Here is an 18,403-nt window from a genome sequence, read left to right as displayed (position 1 = left end):
TTTGTTATTTGATTTTTGATTACACGGACCAAAGCGGCTTACAGTACTATGACACTCACTATACTGTCTAAACAATTGAGGGTTAAGGGCCTTGCTCAAGGGTCCAACAGTGGTCCAACCAGTACAACTGCCCTGGCACAAATGTAATTTAAATATTTAATTAACAGACTTAGATCGTGAGGGTGTCACGGTGGGTAGCACTTTCACCTCACAGCAAGAAGGTCCTGGGTCCCTTCTGTGTTGCGTTTGCATGTTCTTCCTGTGTCTGTGTGGATTTCCTCCGGTCGGGTTAATCAGAGATAATAAACTCATCTTAGGTGTGTGTGTGTGTGCTCTATGATGGACTGGCGATGTACCCCTTGCAGGAACTCTGGGCACAGACCAGGAATACACCCTGGACTGGCTCCAGTCCTTACTCGGCATCGCACTCTGACCCATTTACTCAGTAACTCACACCTAGAAAGGATTTAATGTCACCAAATCACATCCTGCATGATTATTTATGATAATAATGATGATTTTTATGATTATTATTATTTTAAGTGCCACAGTGGCACTGCTTATGGGTATGTTTGTATGTGTTTTACTGTCTAGGTACTCTGGTTTCCCTCTACCCCCCCGAAACTGGGAGTGCTTGGAAGCTGCCCTGAATTTGCCGCGACATTTGATGCGATAAGGCCGCAAAGTTCGCTGAGACACTTAAACCAAAATGTCAAACAGACTCCCTCAGCCAAGTCTACACGTTCTCCACACGTGTACATGCACATGCTCATAAACACACATATATAATACATGCAAACATACAGTACACGATACATACTGAAGCGGTTATTAATGTTAGTAATTCTGTAGGACCTTCAGTGTTTGGCAGGCTCCGACCATCCCTGTACAGTTTGGCAGCATGATGAAATTTGGCATGGATCTCACTGGCTGGTGAGCGAGTGGCACGCGCCGGTGCAGGGCCGTGATTGGTCGTCGACATCCTCCATGTGCTGGGTGCATGATCAAATTCATAAACATTATGCCTGATGTGGAGCGTGGATGCCTGGTTCAAATAAGGACACCGGGTAAGTACCGAATTCTAAACTTCTAAAATTCTACATTGTTTTTAAGAGCAGCAGAATTACTGGCACCCGGAGTACAGATGTGTATAGAAGTCCTACAAATGTGTGTACATGAATAGCTCAGTATTACACTGAAATACAGTATATGAGACATCTAACATTTGTTATATAATAGAAATAAACGTATTGTATAAATATGTTAGCACATTATTAACCACAAGACCTCGTGTTGCAATTATTTGCACCTTTAGATCAATGACAATCTATGACATCTAACATCTATTATATAATAAAATAAATGTACCACGTGTTGCGATTATTGGCGCCCCTGCTTTAAATACTTTGTGCCACTTTGCTATAATGTCTAATGTGATTAGAGTTTACAGATAAAGGACTTTAGGATCTCTTTATAATACCGAAGCTCTTAAAATCCTACAAGCTCTTAGATCCTCGTTTGTGAACCTCTTTTCCCCAAAACCGCAGCTCTGGGGTTTAGGTTAGGGCACTGGAAGGCGCTGGCAAAAAGCATGACTCTGTGGTCAACAAAACATTGTTTTGGACTGTTGTCCTGCTGGAGTCTGCAGTTATGACCCAGTTTTAGCTTTAAGGTGGTTCAAGGCTGATATCCAGAGGTCTCACCAGCAACGTCGTTGGTCCCAGCCGGCAACCCTGACCGTTGGCTGGCGCCGAGCAGCTCTCCAGATGTGCGCCAGTCCCAGCCGGCTCTCCAGATTTGTGGCCGGTCAGTCCCAGCTGTTCATTTATACATGTAATTTAAAACAAGTTTTGTAATTTTCTTAGACATTTTAATAATATTTTTACCATCTTTACCAAGGTTGTGATTATTCTTACATATATATTTTTTATAAACATTTTCTCTATTTACGTTTCTATGTCATACACCAGCTACTGCTGCAGACCTCCACTCCTGACCAGGGATGGTCGTAAAAAACACGTGTGTGCAGTACCTACCACTTCTTTTTACCCGCACGAGGCGGGTTCATATGGAGATCTGTATCGCGCACGAAGAGTTACACACCGATCTTTATTATCCTCCTTCTCTGTGCAGTGCCATCAATCAGCCAGTAGAGGTCGTAATTGCAGCAGTTATGAGGGATCCATGCAGCCCTCCCTTCTTCAGAGTAACAAATCACCGCCTGTGCAGGCGCCTAGTCGGCCGATAGCAAGCTCAAGATAATGCAAGCTCATATAATTACTAGCAGAGCATGAAAACACCGGCGCGTTGATCACAATCCAAACATCCAAACGTGCTCGGTGTGTGTGAAGGTCCTGTGCTGTTTTCTTTCTTTAAACCAGACGAGAGCGGCATGAAAGAGACAGAAGGGCTCATTTGCATATCACAGAAAGGAATCTGTGTATCAAGCCTCAAGTACCGAATTAAATATGTGTGTGTGACCATGGTGTGTGTGTAGTGTTTAGTGTAGGAGTTTTGGACCGAGTGTTCAAGTGCAAACAACAATTAGTGAATAAAAAACACAGGAGAAACTAATGGAGGGAAGAGTGTGGTGAAGGACCGCTTTTGTTTTCAGCACACGGCCGCCGTTCCTCCGGCAGACACGCCGAGCGCCGAATCTCAATTAATGGAGACGAAAGACGGAGCTGCATTCGCTCTGCTCGACTGGCGTTACTAATCCTCTCCATGTGAGAAGGGACATTCTTATCACTCAAGACCTCGTTAGTTTGAAGCAGAGGTGCTCCGTTACTATTTTAAAATGCATTTTCTCCCCTTTTCACAGTTTTTTAAGCGCGTCCAATTTTTTACCCGATTGCGTTACGCTTCCTCTCTACTGGTGCTGACCCCTGCCCCGATTGAGGAGAGCGAACTGACACACGCCCCCTCCGACGCGTGTGCAGCAGCCGACTTCATCTTTCACCTGCACAAGGCGAGTTCATATGCGGATCAGCTTTGTGTACGGAGAGCCACACCCTGATCAGGATTATTCCTCGATTCTGTGCAGCACCATCAACCAGCCAGCAGAGGTCCCTATCCGGCTCCCTACCCTGTATGAACAACAGCCAATTCTTGTTCATTTAGGCCCCCAGCCCAGCCGGATGGCCGAGTTTCGAACCGACGAGTACGACTGCGCCACCTAAGCGGCACCGTTACCATTTTTGAAACGGCTCATGAGGTATGTAAGAAATAAAGTTAAAGTCGTGCCGCAATTAATCAGGTTTAAAAGAAACTGATTAAACTGCTTGACCTCTAGGTGGCGCTCTCACACAAAACAAATCTAAAACTCTCCCGGTCTTCTTTCCCCCCGCCTCAAAACATTAACGCCACACCTACATTAACGTTCCCCAGTTTCTGGATAAACGCAGCGGCTCCAGAGAAACGAAAACTAGACGACAGAGCAAACGCTTTCGATTTCGAGAGGGAAGTGGGTATGTTTAATATAAAGAAGTATAATAATCTTCCTGTTAGGATTATAAACTGGTGAGTGAAATCAACACTGTGGACGATAGGAATTGTTAGTAATCAGGAGCGCTGTTATATTTTTATTTCTTTTATTAATAAAGACTCTGTGGCCCCGTAGTTGTATATTTTTCACTCTGTCTGACCCCCACCAAGAAAAGTTAGGACACCCCTGACTTTCTTAGTTTATGCATAACGAGTCTATGCACTTCCCAAGGGTTCACAAACTTTATTTAGCAGCCGAACCCCGGGCGCTGCAATGTTTGCGTTCCCATACGAGGGTGCAGAAGATTCTCAGTCAACACTCCAGCTGGGAGACGGTTTTAGACACGTAGCACACGGAGCGCTCGGGCCAGGTTAGCACTGGCTGTACCGGCTCATGTATCAGGATACCGAGAAATCACCCGAGCCGTACGGACCGCCGCGCCGCTTCAGGATCCGCTCGCTTCGATTACTCGAGGTGCCTGAGGAGCGCTTGTAGTGAGGAGCAACAGTAATGAGCAACTTTCTGAAATCCCCCTCTTGAGGTTCGTTTAATCCACTTAATTATCAGCCATCCAGAAGCCTGCACATTTTATCAGCTCCACTTACCATATAGAAGCACTTTGTAGTTCTACAATTACTGACTGTAGTCCATCTGTTTCTCTACATGCTTTTAGGGCCCACACAGGACCCCCACAGAGCAGGTATTATTTAGGTGGTGGATGATTCTCAGCACTGCAGTGACACTGACATGGTGGTGGTGTGTTAGTGTGTGTTGTGCTGGTATGAGTGGATCAGACACAGCAGCGCTGCTGGAGTTTTTAAATACCGTGTCCACTCACTGTCCACTCTATTACACACTCCTACCTAGTCGGTCCACCTTGTAGATGTAAAGTCAGAGACGATCGCTCATCTATTGCTGCTGTCTGAGTCGGTCATCTTCTAGACCTTCATCAGTGGTCACAGGACGCTGCCCACGGGGCGCTGTTGGCTGGATGTTTTTGGTTGGTGGACGATTCTCAGTCCAGCAGTGACAGTGAGGTGTTTAAAAACTCCAGCAGCGCTGCTGTGTCTGATCCACGCATACCAGCACAACACACACTAACACACCACCACCATGTCAGTGTCACTGCAGTGCTGAGAATCATCCACCACCTAAATAATACCTGCTCTGTGGTGGTGGTCCTGTGGGGGTCCTGACCATTGAAGAACAGCATGAAAGGGGGTAACAAAGCATGCAGAGAAACAGATGGACTACAGTCAGTAATTGTAGAACTACAAAGTGCTTCTATATGGTAAGTGGAGCTGATAAAATGGACAGTGAGTGTAGAAACAAGGAGGTGGTTTTAATGTTATGGCTGATCAGTGTAAGTCAGGTCCAGTTTTGCTCCTGATTATTTTGTCCGGTTGTGATCAACAGGTCTAAGTGAGAGGCGGCAGGTCTGCAGTGACTCAGAGATCTACCTCCGGTTCTGACCTGATCTAACCTAGCTTAGGTTTCACCACGTCCATGAATAAAAGCTCTTCTCTTCCAGGAAGAGCGTCTACTTTAAAAAAAGTAAAACATTTGTGGGACTATACTGGGTATTATTTCAGTTTATGATGGTCAGTGATCGTGTTTGACTATTTATTTGTAATAAAACAAAATTAAATGGTAGTTAAAACCTTAAAACAATGATAAATACTATAGAAAATGTACATGGACAATGATTGGCTCGACTGCAGGGATTCCTCATAAGTGCTGCAATTATGACCCCTGCTGGCTGATCGATGACACTGCACTATAGGACAGGAGATAATAGAGATCAATGCGTGACTCTCCATGTGCGATACGGATCCCCGTATGTACCCTGGTGCAGGTGAAAAGAAGCGGTCGCTATTGCACACGTGTGTTAGTCATGACTCTCCTCGATCAGGACTGCAGGTCTGCATCAGTAGAGGATCAGGTTATTAGACATGACCAGCTTGGGAGGAAAAATGAACAAAAAAATGCATAAAAACTCCATTTAAGGATTTAAAACCTGAACAAAAGTTGTGTTCGACCCAGTTTAGACTGGTGGCGCGTGTGCTCCAGCTTCGCCGAGTCATTTATCACCTAAAGTCTAAAATCAGGTCGTGATGTGAGTGTTAAAGCAGCACCTCTGCGCCTCCTCCTATCAGAACTGCACTGCTGTAACTGGGTCACAGATACATGCAAAATTACACCAGTATCCACCAGGCTACCTAAATAATGACACATTTATAAACGCTTATTAATCAAACTCTTAAAATACCATAAGAAGCTTTATACTGGTTAGAATTGGTGGGTCCAGTTGATCTGGAATCAGTGGGCACAATGTAAAACACACCCGGCATCCGGGACAGAACAGGATGTAAATATATAAGCCGTATTTTAAGTCCAGTTTTAGTAGAAAACAAGCGCTAATTAAATAAATGTGTTAAAAGTGCATGCACTTACCATATAAACACTTTGTAGTTCTACAATTACTGACTGTAGTCCATCTGTTTCTCTGCATGCTTTGTTACCCCCCTTTCACCCTGTTCTTCAATGGTCAGGACCCCCACAGAGCAGGTATTATTTAGGTGGTGGATCATTCTTAGCACTGCAGTGACACTGACATGGTGGTGGTGTGTTAGTGTGTGTTGTGCTGGTGTGAGTGGATCAGACACAGCAGCGCTGCTGGAGTTTTTAAACACCGTGTCCACTCACTGTCCACTCTATTAGAAACTCCTACCTAATCGGTCCACCTTGTAGATGTAAAGTCAGAGACGATCGCTCATCTATTGCTGCTGTTTGAGTCAGTCATCTTCTAGACCTTCATCAGTGGTCACAGAACGCTGCCCACGGGGCGCTGTCGGCTGGATATTTTTTAGGTTGGTGGACGATTCTCAGTCCAGCAGTGACAGTGAGGTGTTTAAAAACTCCATCAGTGCTGCTGTGTCTGATCCACTCATACCAGCACAACACACACTAACACACCACCACCATGTCAGTGTCACTGCAGTGCTGAGAATCATCCAGCACCTAAATAATACCTGCTCTGTGGTGGTGGTCCTGTGGGGGTCCTGACCATTGAAGAACAGCATGAAAGGGGGTAACAAAGCATGTAGAGAAACAGATGGACTACAGTCAGTAATTGTAGAACTACAAAGTAGAAACAAGGAGGTGGTTTTAATGTTATGGCTGATCAGTGTAAGATTTATACAAAACATACAAAAATGCGTTTGAATCTTTTACTGGATTTAATGTCGTATAAACATTTAAATGCATAAAAATGTGCACATATTATCATCTGAATAATAGTAATAATACATCCGGTAAACATACACCACAGTTTAAAACAACAAGCTGCCTGGAAAGGTTTTACAATTCTAACTTTTAAGGTCTATTAAAATCTTATAGTATAAAATAAACGTTTTTATAACGTGTGCTGCCAATATGTGCTGAATTTAAGTCTTTAAAAATCACAGGACCAGTTAAGGGGTCCAGCTTATTGTTGTACATTCTTATACTAGTTCTTCTAGTAGTTACCAGGTCATTTATGGTAAGTAATGAGTACTGTGCTTTAAGAATGATAACTTAATAATACACTGGTAAAAACAGGACCTATAACATCCTAAAATAAGCTAAGACCAGAGTTCTACTAATCATCAGGGTTTTATAATCTGCAGCCCGTAGCTACAGTCCTATTTTATCCCCGATTGTGTTAAATCTGGACGTGTTGCAGCCTGTTATGGCCCGGTTCAGGATTCACACATTATTCCTCACTATGAAGAACGATCCTCGTCTATCTGGATTATAAGATCAGCTCCGGTCTACAGGGCGTGTCCAGAAGTCCGACCTCGGAGTTCGGGATCAGTAAACGGCCTCGTCCATGTTGTCGTCGCTGTCGGCGCCGAAGTCCTCATCGTTATCGAAGTACGACATGACGTAGTCGGTCTCCTGTCGAACACGAACACACGACACGCTCAAGCGGGCGGCACGGGAACCCGACGCACCGCGAGACGGAGAGAGACCCTCACCTCCTCGAACTCCTCCTCGTCGTACTCGTCCTCGCCCTCGGCCTCCTCTTCCTCTGTTTTTTTGTTCTCGCCCTCTTCCTCGTCGGAGCTCACGTCCTTCTCTTTCTTCTCCAGCGTCTTCAAGGAGAAAAAAAAACGACCGATTATGAACTAATTACAGTTACAACCAACCTCAATGCACGTTGTATTGGTCAACCAAAAGATAATGAACCCCGAGGGCAGTCCGGCCTATTTTTGTTCATTTTCTACCTGGTTTTTAAGGCTTTTCATTCAGAAAGTTTATAACATAAGAGAAAGTATATAGTTTAATGTTATATACACCGAGTAGGCATAACATTATCACCACTAGGTGAAGTGAATAACACTGATCATCTCTTCATCACGGCACCTGTTAGTGGGGGGGTATATTAGGCAGCAAGTGAACATAACATCCTCAAAGTTGATGTTAGAAGCAGGAAAAATGGGCGAGCGTGAGGATCTGAGGGCCAAATCGTGATGGCTAGACGACCGGGTCAGAGCATCTCCAAAACTGCAGCTCTGCAGGGGTCAGTATCTATCAAAAGTGCTCCAAGGAAGGAACAGTGGTAAACCGGCGACAGGGTCATGGGCGACCAAGGCTCACTGATGCACGTGGGGAGCGAAGGCTGGCAACAGACGAGCTCCTGTAGCTCAAACTGCTGAAGAAGTTCATGCTGGTTCTGATAGAAAGGTGTCAGACTCCATGGCACGACGGGTCAGGGCTGTTTTGGCAGCAAAAGGGGGACCAACACAATATTAGGAAGGTGGTCATAATGTTATGCCTGATCGGTGTGAAACCCTATGAAGTATTAGAAAAACAGCTAAATGTGATGTTGATATTTTACCATGCTCAAATGATGATAAAACTCCCCAAAAAATTTGGAATTAGTGCCACAGAAAAGGGTCTGAATACTTTTGCGAACAACAGATTTTAGTTTCTGATTTTTAATCAGTTTTAGTAAAAAAACAAACAAAAAAACATTACAAGTGTAGATTAAAGGGAAATTGCCAATTATATTGATTTAAAATCAGATCCACACACTGAGCAGAACCTTAATGGGTGTAAATACTTCAGTACCTGATACTACTGTACAATCACTGTATGTTGGCATGAATATTGTTTATTGACGGAAACCAAATAAAACGTTGTATTTATGTGGATTATAAACTGTATTTTAACTGTAACTGCTGCCGTTCGGACGCAAGTTTGGATTCCTCTGAAAGCCCCTAGATCTGATAACCTGATGCTTTTGGAAACATTGAGGTGATCGAGCCTCTCTGAGAAGAGGGCGTGTCTGAATTCTTAGATTCCTTAAAATGCACCTACTGAGGCGCCTTAATTCTGAGTGAAAAACGTCAAACGAATGAAGAGCAACCAACGGAGTTCCTTTCACATGTAAATAAATTCTCGCTGATGTTTAATCTGTACAGTATAAAGGTGTAATTATACGAGTGTACATTGGGGGTCGTTTTCGGTACACCGAGGGAGACGTTAGCTGGCGTGCGAGCGGGTTGAGCCGCCTCGGCCCGTCGGTTTGAACGGTCCGAGGCTAACTCTGTCTAAGTAGAGCGTCTAAATAATCTGCCTTATGAGTTCAGTGTCTTATTAGAATCCTCTCTACTGAGGCAGCTGATCAGGTAGGTAGATGGAGCAGGGCGGGTCACCAGGTCTTCTTTTTACTTTGGTGTTTAATACTGGTTGAGTGTTGTAGCGATTGTAATTAATAGTCTCAGTACTCAGTACTCTTTATGCATGTCCCTTACAAGTGTATGTAAAATTCTGACCCTGTGTGTATTACGCACTGCAGAAGAACAGGATCCTACCTCCAGTTTTTGGATGATCTCTTTGTCCACCTGTGGCTGTTTGCTGAGTTTGGGAAGCGCCGAGCTCTCTGAAACGGACACGTCCCAAATCGGTGAAAGAGTTTAAATACAATCTGAACAATTTCTCATTTTATCAGTCATCAGATTAATCAAATAAAAAATCATGTTAAACATGGGCGTGTTCTATTCTGATTAAGGTGTAAACATGGGCGTGTTCTATTCTGATTGAGGTGTAAACATGGGCGTGTTCTATTCTGATCGAGGTGTAAACATGGGCGTGTTCTATTCTGATCGAGGTGTAAACATGGATGTGTTCTATTCTGATTAAGGTGTAAACATGGGCGTGTTCTATTCTGATTAAGGTGTAAACATGGGCGTGTTCTATTCTGATTAAGGTGTAAACATGGATGTGTTCTATTCTGATTAAGGTGTAAACATGGATGTGTTCTATTCTGATTAAGGTGTAAACATGGACGTGTTCTATTCTGACTGAGGTGTAAACATGGATGTGTTCTATTCTGATTAAGGTGTAAACATGGGCGTGTTCTATTCTGATTGAGGTGTAAACATGGGCGTGTTCTATTCTGATCGAGGTGTAAACATGGGCGTGTTCTATTCTGATCGAGGTGTAAACATGGATGTGTTCTATTCTGATTAAGGTGTAAACATGGGCGTGTTCTATTCTGATTAAGGTGTAAACATGGGCGTGTTCTATTCTGATTAAGGTGTAAACATGGATGTGTTCTATTCTGATTAAGGTGTAAACATGGATGTGTTCTATTCTGATTAAGGTGTAAACATGGACGTGTTCTATTCTGATTGAGGTGTAAACATGGACGTGTTCTATTCTGATTAAGGTGTAAACATGGATGTGTTCTATTCTGATTAAGGTGTAAACATGGATGTGTTCTATTCTGATTAAGGTGTAAACATGGACGTGTTCTATTCTGATTAAGGTGTAAACATGGATGTGTTCTATTCTGATTAAGGTGTAAACATGGATGTGTTCTATTCTGATTAAGGTGTAAACATGGATGTGTTCTATTCTGATTAAGGTGTAAACATGGATGTGTTCTATTCTGATCGAGGTGTAAACATGGGCGTGTTCTATTCTGATTAAGGTGTAAACATGGATGTGTTCTATTCTGATTAAGGTGTAAACATGGGCGTGTTCTATTCTGATCGAGGTGTAAACATGGGCGTGTTCTATTCTGATTGAGGTGTAAACATGGGCGTGTTCTATTCTGATCGAGGTGTAAACATGGGCGTGTTCTATTCTGATTAAGGTGTAAACATGGATGTGTTCTATTCTGATTAAGGTGTAAACATGGGCGTGTTCTATTCTGATCGAGGTGTAAACATGGGCGTGTTCTATTCTGATCGAGGTGTAAACATGGGCGTGTTCTATTCTGATCGAGGTGTAAACATGGGAGTGTTCTATTCTGATTGAGGTGTAAACATGGGCGTGTTCTATTCTGATTGAGGTGTAAACATGGACGTGTTCTATTCTGATTGAGGTGTCAACATGGACGTGTTCTATTCTGATTGAGGTGTAAACATGGGCGTGTTCTATTCTGATTGAGGTGTAAACATGGGCGTGTTCTATTCTGATTGAGGTGTAAACATGGACGTGTTCTATTCTGATTGAGGTGTAAACATGGGCGTGTTCTATTCTGATCGAGGTGTAAACATGGGCGTGTTCTATTCTGATCGAGGTGTAAACATGGGCGTGTTCTATTCTGATTAAGGTGTAAACATGGATGTGTTCTATTCTGATTAAGGTGTAAACATGGGCGTGTTCTATTCTGATCGAGGTGTAAACATGGACGTGTTCTATTCTGATCGAGGTGTAAACATGGGCGTGTTCTATTCTGATTGAGGTGTAAACATGGATGTGTTCTATTCTGATTGAGGTGTAAACATGGATGTGTTCTATTCTGATCGAGGTGTAAACATGGGCGTGTTCTATTCTGATCGAGGTGTAAACATGGGCGTGTTCTATTCTGATCGAGGTGTAAACATGGATGTGTTCTATTCTGATCGAGGTGTAAACATGGATGTGTTCTATTCTGATCGAGGTGTAAACATGGATGTGTTCTATTCTGATTAAGGTGTAAACATGGGCGTGTTCTATTCTGATCGAGGTGTAAACATGGATGTGTTCTATTCTGATCGAGGTGTAAACATGGATGTGTTCTATTCTGATTAAGGTGTAAACATGGGCGTGTTCTATTCTGATTAAGGTGTAAACATGGGCGTGTTCTATTCTGATTAAGGTGTAAACATGGATGTGTTCTATTCTGATTAAGGTGTAAACATGGATGTGTTCTATTCTGATTAAGGTGTAAACATGGATGTGTTCTATTCTGATTAAGGTGTAAACATGGATGTGTTCTATTCTGATTAAGGTGTAAACATGGATGTGTTCTATTCTGATTAAGGTGTAAACATGGATGTGTTCTATTCTGATTAAGGTGTAAACATGGGCGTGTTCTATTCTGATTAAGGTGTAAACATGGATGTGTTCTATTCTGATTAAGGTGTAAACATGGGCGTGTTCTATTCTGATTAAGGTGTAAACATGGGCGTGTTCTATTCTGATTGAGGTGTAAACATGGGCGTGTTCTATTCTGATTGAGGTGTAAACATGGGCGTGTTCTATTCTGATCGAGGTGTAAACATGGGCGTGTTCTATTCTGATTAAGGTGTAAACATGGATGTGTTCTATTCTGATTAAGGTGTAAACATGGGCGTGTTCTATTCTGATCGAGGTGTAAACATGGGCGTGTTCTATTCTGATTAAGGTGTAAACATGGATGTGTTCTATTCTGATTAAGGTGTAAACATGGATGTGTTCTATTCTGATTGAGGTGTAAACATGGGCGTGTTCTATTCTGATTAAGGTGTAAACATGGGCGTGTTCTATTCTGATCGAGGTGTAAACATGGGCGTGTTCTATTCTGATCGAGGTGTAAACATGGGCGTGTTCTATTCTGATCGAGGTGTAAACATGGGAGTGTTCTATTCTGATTGAGGTGTAAACATGGGCGTGTTCTATTCTGATTGAGGTGTAAACATGGGCGTGTTCTATTCTGATTGAGGTGTAAACATGGATGTGTTCTATTCTGATTAAGGTGTAAACATGGATGTGTTCTATTCTGATTAAGGTGTAAACATGGATGTGTTCTATTCTGATTAAGGTGTAAACATGGATGTGTTCTATTCTGATTAAGGTGTAAACATGGATGTGTTCTATTCTGATTAAGGTGTAAACATGGATGTGTTCTATTCTGATTAAGGTGTAAACATGGATGTGTTCTATTCTGATTAAGGTGTAAACATGGGCGTGTTCTATTCTGATCGAGGTGTAAACATGGATGTGTTCTATTCTGATTAAGGTGTAAACATGGATGTGTTCTATTCTGATCGAGGTGTAAACATGGATGTGTTCTATTCTGATTAAGGTGTAAACATGGATGTGTTCTATTCTGATTAAGGTGTAAACATGGATGTGTTCTATTCTGATTAAGGTGTAAACATGGGCGTGTTCTATTCTGATCGAGGTGTAAACATGGGCGTGTTCTATTCTGATCGAGGTGTAAACATGGGCGTGTTCTATTCTGATCGAGGTGTAAACATGGGAGTGTTCTATTCTGATTGAGGTGTAAACATGGGCGTGTTCTATTCTGATTGAGGTGTAAACATGGACGTGTTCTATTCTGATTGAGGTGTCAACATGGACGTGTTCTATTCTGATCGAGGTGTAAACATGGGCGTGTTCTATTCTGATTGAGGTGTAAACATGGATGTGTTCTATTCTGATTGAGGTGTAAACATGGATGTGTTCTATTCTGATTGAGGTGTAAACATGGGCGTGTTCTATTCTGATCGAGGTGTAAACATGGGCGTGTTCTATTCTGATCGAGGTGTAAACATGGATGTGTTCTATTCTGATCGAGGTGTAAACATGGATGTGTTCTATTCTGATCGAGGTGTAAACATGGATGTGTTCTATTCTGATTAAGGTGTAAACATGGGCGTGTTCTATTCTGATCGAGGTGTAAACATGGATGTGTTCTATTCTGATCGAGGTGTAAACATGGATGTGTTCTATTCTGATTAAGGTGTAAACATGGGCGTGTTCTATTCTGATTAAGGTGTAAACATGGGCGTGTTCTATTCTGATTAAGGTGTAAACATGGATGTGTTCTATTCTGATTAAGGTGTAAACATGGATGTGTTCTATTCTGATTAAGGTGTAAACATGGATGTGTTCTATTCTGATTAAGGTGTAAACATGGATGTGTTCTATTCTGATTAAGGTGTAAACATGGATGTGTTCTATTCTGATTAAGGTGTAAACATGGATGTGTTCTATTCTGATTAAGGTGTAAACATGGGCGTGTTCTATTCTGATTAAGGTGTAAACATGGATGTGTTCTATTCTGATTAAGGTGTAAACATGGGCGTGTTCTATTCTGATTAAGGTGTAAACATGGATGTGTTCTTTTCTGAATGAGGTGTAAACATGGATGTGTTCTTTTCTGATTAAGGTGTAAACATGGACGTGTTCTATTCTGACTGAGGTGTAAACATGGATGTGTTCTATTCTGATTAAGGTGTAAACATGGATGTGTTCTATTCTGATTAAGGTGTAAACATGGATGTGTTCTATTCTGACTGAGGTGTAAACATGGACGTGTTCTATTCTGATTGATGTGAAAACCTGCATTAACAAACCCACATTCAGCAACAACCCAAAGTGCTTCATGTGATGCATTAACGGCTGCACCCTTTAGCCCTCTACCCTCTAGCCTTGTATTTTGGAGGTGTGTGTAATGGCACAGAGTGGCGTCTTCCTGATTTCCCTCCAGACGCCAATGAGTCAGAGCCCACCGAGCCTGGAAGACAACGCCGCCTCTTCCATGTGCTCTAATTTATGCCATTTAGCCTCATTTAAGACAGCGCGGCTGCAGAGAGGCCCGAGTGCCGAAAGCGGCTCATGAATTCGCGCCGCTAATAAGCGGGCGTCTTTTCTTTTCAGATAGAAAGCGCCTGACGTTATTTCTGTCTGAAAGCTTTGTGTCTACGTGAGGCTGAGGTGCAGGTACGGGCGTGTTCGTGTCCCTGTGGTGTTATAGATGAGGTGCTGTTGATCACTCACTCTTGCTCGGAGGTCTCTTCACGCGCACGCGTAACTCCTTCGGCAAGCGCTTCCAGTCTAGAAATCAAACAAACATAAATAACAACTACTGGCACCAGCATGTGAAAGCCATAACGTTAAAACCACCTCCTTGTTTCTACACTCACTGTCCATTTTATCAGCTCCACTTACCATATAGAAGCACTTTGTAGTTCTACAATTACTGACTGTAGTCCATCTGTTTCTCTACATGCTTTGTTACCCCCTTTCATGCTGTTCTTCAATGGTCAGGACCCCCACAGGACCACCACAGAGCAGGTATTATTTAGGTGGTGGATGATTCTCAGCACTGCAGTGACACTGACATGGTGGTGGTGTGTTAGTGTGTGTTGTGCTGGTATGAGTGTCCACTCACTGTCCACTCTATTAGACACTCCTAACTAGTCGGTCCACCTTGTAGATGTAAAGTCAGAGACGATCGCTCATCTATTGCTGCTGTTTGAGTCGGTCATCTTCTAGACCTTCATCAGTGGTCACAGGACGCTGCCCACGGGGCGCTGTCGGCTGGATGTTTTTGGTTGGTGGACGATTCTCAGTCCAGCAGTGACAGTGAGGTGTTTAAAAACTCCAGCAGCGCTGCTGTGTCTGATCCACTCATACCAGCACAACACACACTAACACACCACCACCATGTCAGTGTCACCGCAGTGCTGAGAATCATCCACCACCTAAATAATACCTGCTCTGTGACCAGTGAAGAACAGCATGAAAGGGGGTAACAAAGCATGCAGAGAAACAGATGGACTACAGTCAGTCATGGACAGTGAGTGTAGAAACAGCTAAAAAGCCCACAGTCAAGTTAAAAACAATAACAGCAGTAATGAGCACATCTGTAAAAGGAGAAGATGGTTAATGATCCTGTCAGATATTTGTAAAGAAATTGTAATATTTTGAGCTCATCGTTACCTGGGATCCATTCGCTGGTGTTATCAGACGGGTCAGCGTTCTGATATTTGTCTGAGTAACGTTCCACATCTGTCAAAATAATAATAAACAGTCAGCAAATAAATATACATGTATAAATATAAAAGGGCGACACTGCATGATCCCGCATCGCCTTAGGTGAAATAATACCTATAATAATAATTATCTAACTATATAATCAAACTATATAATCAAACTAATATAGGTATTATTTCACCTAAGGCGATGCGGGATCATGCAGTGTAATGTTTAGGAATTATGGGATTTGAACAAAATTAAACCCCAGTGCTGCATACAGACACCTCAAACCTGTATCTGTCAACAGATATTACGCAATAAGGTACTAATCTTGTTAATCTGTGTATTCTGGCACCTTTCTATCAGAACCAGCATTGTTTATAGTTTATTAGGATTTTAACGTCATGTTTTACACTTTTGGTCACATTCATGACAGGAAACGGTAGTTTATCTTCACACGAGGTTCATCGGTTCACGAGGTTATATGGAACACAGTCATGGACAATTCAGTGTCTCCAATTCACCTCACTTGCATGTCTTTGGACTGTGGGAGGAATCCGGAGCTCCCGGAGTAAACCCACGCAGACACGCGGGGAACATGCAAACTCCGCACAGAAAGGACCCGGACCGCCCTGCCTGGGGATCGAACCCAGGACCTTCTTGCTGTGAGGCGACAGTGCTGCCCACTTAGCCCAGAACCAGCATGAACTCCTTCAGCAGTCTGAGCTACAGTAGATTGTCTGTTGGATCGGACCACACGGGCCGGCCTTCAATGAGCCTTGGCCGCCCATGACCCTGTCGCCGGTTTACCACTGTTCCTTCCTTGGACCACTTTTGATAGATACTGACCCCACAAGAGCTGCAGTTCTGGAGATGCTCTGACCCGGTCGTCTAGCCATCACAATTTAGCTCTCGTCAAACTCGCTCAGATCCTCACGTTTCTAACATCAACTCTGAGGATAAAATGTTCACTTGGTGCCTAATATATCCCCCCCCCCCACTAACAGGTGCCGTGATGAAGAGATAATCAGTGTTATTCACTTCACCGGTCAGTGCTCATAATGTTATGCCTGCTCAGTGTATTATGCATATATATTGCATTTATTTTTTCATCTCAGCTTAATTTTTTCTATATATTTTCGTAAAATTATTTATATTGTGTACATTACATTTTTCTTTTGTTATTTAGTACTTATGTGACTGGGATTTTGATTTGTTTACTAGGGGCTGTAAGGTGGCACAGTGGTAAATTGAGCCAGCCCACCCAAATGAAGCTAGATCCAGGGTCCCAGAGGTGCTTTTAACCGGTCGGGCATCTCTCTGGGGCTGGGGATGGCCCTGAACGGAATGAAGTGGTGGTAACACATAAAAAGAAAATGAAAAAGATATATATATATATATATTAGAGATGCATGAGTACCGATACCGCGCTCATTAACTCGTACTCGCAAACGAGGCTCCGATACTAAACATCCGATACCGTGTGCCTAGTGCACGTTGCTGCGTTATGCCCGGTTCACACTACACGACTCTTGCCCTGATTTTCGCTCGGCGGCCGGTCGGCGCTAGATTTGCCGGCTCGGGAGCGACTCGGCGTTCGCTCTGCGATCAAAACTCGGCTCTCGATCGCTAAGTGTGAACTATCCAACAACTCGATCCGACCGGCTCGCCGAGCGCTCGGCGACCGGATCGAGTTTTCTAGCATGTCAGATATCTGATCCAATAGGTATTGGTATCGGTATCGGTATCGGCAAGTACAAAAATACATGTACTTGTACTCGGTTGGGAAAAAAATGGTATTGATGCATCCCTAATATATATATTATACTAGCTGGTGTCTTCATAAAACATAGCTATTGTCAGCTACACTATATTTGCAAAATTTACAGTTATTTAACATTCATTAGTGCACTGCAGGAAACGTTTTGTATGTTCCTCTTTCCCTGAGGAACCAACTGCAATGTTTAGGAAGAAATAACTAACGAAAACGTAACCAGTAGCAAAGATCTGATTAAAAAATGACCGTGCATGAGTCGGCTGTGTGGAAACGGTTCGGTTTCCTCAGGGATGATGCGCAACAGTCACGTTTTGTGCAAATTATCCAGTAAAATTTTAACGAAACGAATTTATTTCATTATTTTAATCATCATCCACTGCATCCACTACCGCGAAGAGGAACAGACGGGTAAAAGCTCTCATTCTGTCCCTCCAGCTTTTCTTATAATTGCACACAGTTTTTGTTTATGTCTTCATGTACAAAAATCACCTTTTCTTTAAGTAGGATTAGCAGAATTGTTTTTATGCAATTGTCTTATGTTATAATTTCATATTACTATTATTTTAAATCTAACTTGGATATACAGTTTGATAAGTACAGTTACAATACAGCACTAATTTAGTGTTACAAATAAATACTGATACTTTAACATTATACGTTGGTCGAGTGATGAAACGATGAGTGATATATTGCTGCAGTGACAGTGAGGCAGTGACCTTTCTTGGGTGCAGCGGGCTGTATGTAGAAAGGTAGAGACTTCATGGCTCCTCTGAACTCCTGCTTCAAAGCCAGCATGTATTCCGCCTCTTCTCCCGTCTGCAGAGGCACTGGCTTGTGTTCCAGCGACTTAAAGATAAGATAAGATAAGATAAGATAAGACTACTATAAGACACAGACACCCATAGTGTGTAGTTATTTACACGAAAGGATTTTCATTTAAAAACAAGTGATGTACAACGGTACCCTATGACTGGACATCCCCTAAACTCGACGCACTTCGTGGAGAAATTTGCTCCCTTAAACTCCCTTTTTTAAAAATATTTATTTAATTCAAATTAACAAAAGAACAGCCGCTGTGTTCAGTGCTCGACTTGAGCGATGCGTTAAAACCTCATCAGCGTGTGAATCTGATCTGA

At 42.7% G+C, this 18,403-nt stretch overlaps 1 protein-coding gene and 1 long non-coding RNA gene across 3 annotated transcripts in view; one reads left to right on the top strand and one right to left on the bottom strand.

Annotated features, from left to right (window-relative positions):
• The first annotated feature begins 1,557 nt into the window (after positions 1-1,557).
• On the top strand, positions 1,558-2,574 carry LOC134310158 (uncharacterized). Its single transcript, XR_010011273.1, has 2 exons — positions 1,558-1,806; positions 1,971-2,574. It is a non-coding gene; the product is annotated as an uncharacterized LOC134310158 (long non-coding RNA).
• A 4,136-nt stretch (positions 2,575-6,710) lies between these two features.
• Positions 6,711-18,403, bottom strand: part of polr3glb (RNA polymerase III subunit GL b) — a 14,623-nt gene continuing 2,930 nt past the window's right edge. For both annotated transcript variants that reach the window (XM_062992412.1, XM_062992411.1), the window contains 6 exons: positions 17,984-18,113; positions 15,455-15,523; positions 14,510-14,566; positions 9,346-9,413; positions 7,504-7,620; positions 6,711-7,423 (listed from right to left, as the gene is read on the bottom strand). In XM_062992412.1, coding sequence (XP_062848482.1) covers positions 7,337-7,423; positions 7,504-7,620; positions 9,346-9,413; positions 14,510-14,566; positions 15,455-15,523; positions 17,984-18,113 — 528 coding nt within the window. In that variant the 3' untranslated portion in view covers positions 6,711-7,336. The remainder of the gene's footprint in view (positions 7,424-7,503; positions 7,621-9,345; positions 9,414-14,509; positions 14,567-15,454; positions 15,524-17,983; positions 18,114-18,403) is intronic.

The sequence above is a fragment of the Trichomycterus rosablanca genome, chromosome 3, assembly GCF_030014385.1.
Source record: "Trichomycterus rosablanca isolate fTriRos1 chromosome 3, fTriRos1.hap1, whole genome shotgun sequence".
NCBI lineage: Eukaryota > Metazoa > Chordata > Actinopteri > Siluriformes > Trichomycteridae > Trichomycterus > Trichomycterus rosablanca.
Note: the sequence above shows the minus strand (reverse complement) of the source record. Positions and strands in the feature narration are given on the sequence as shown.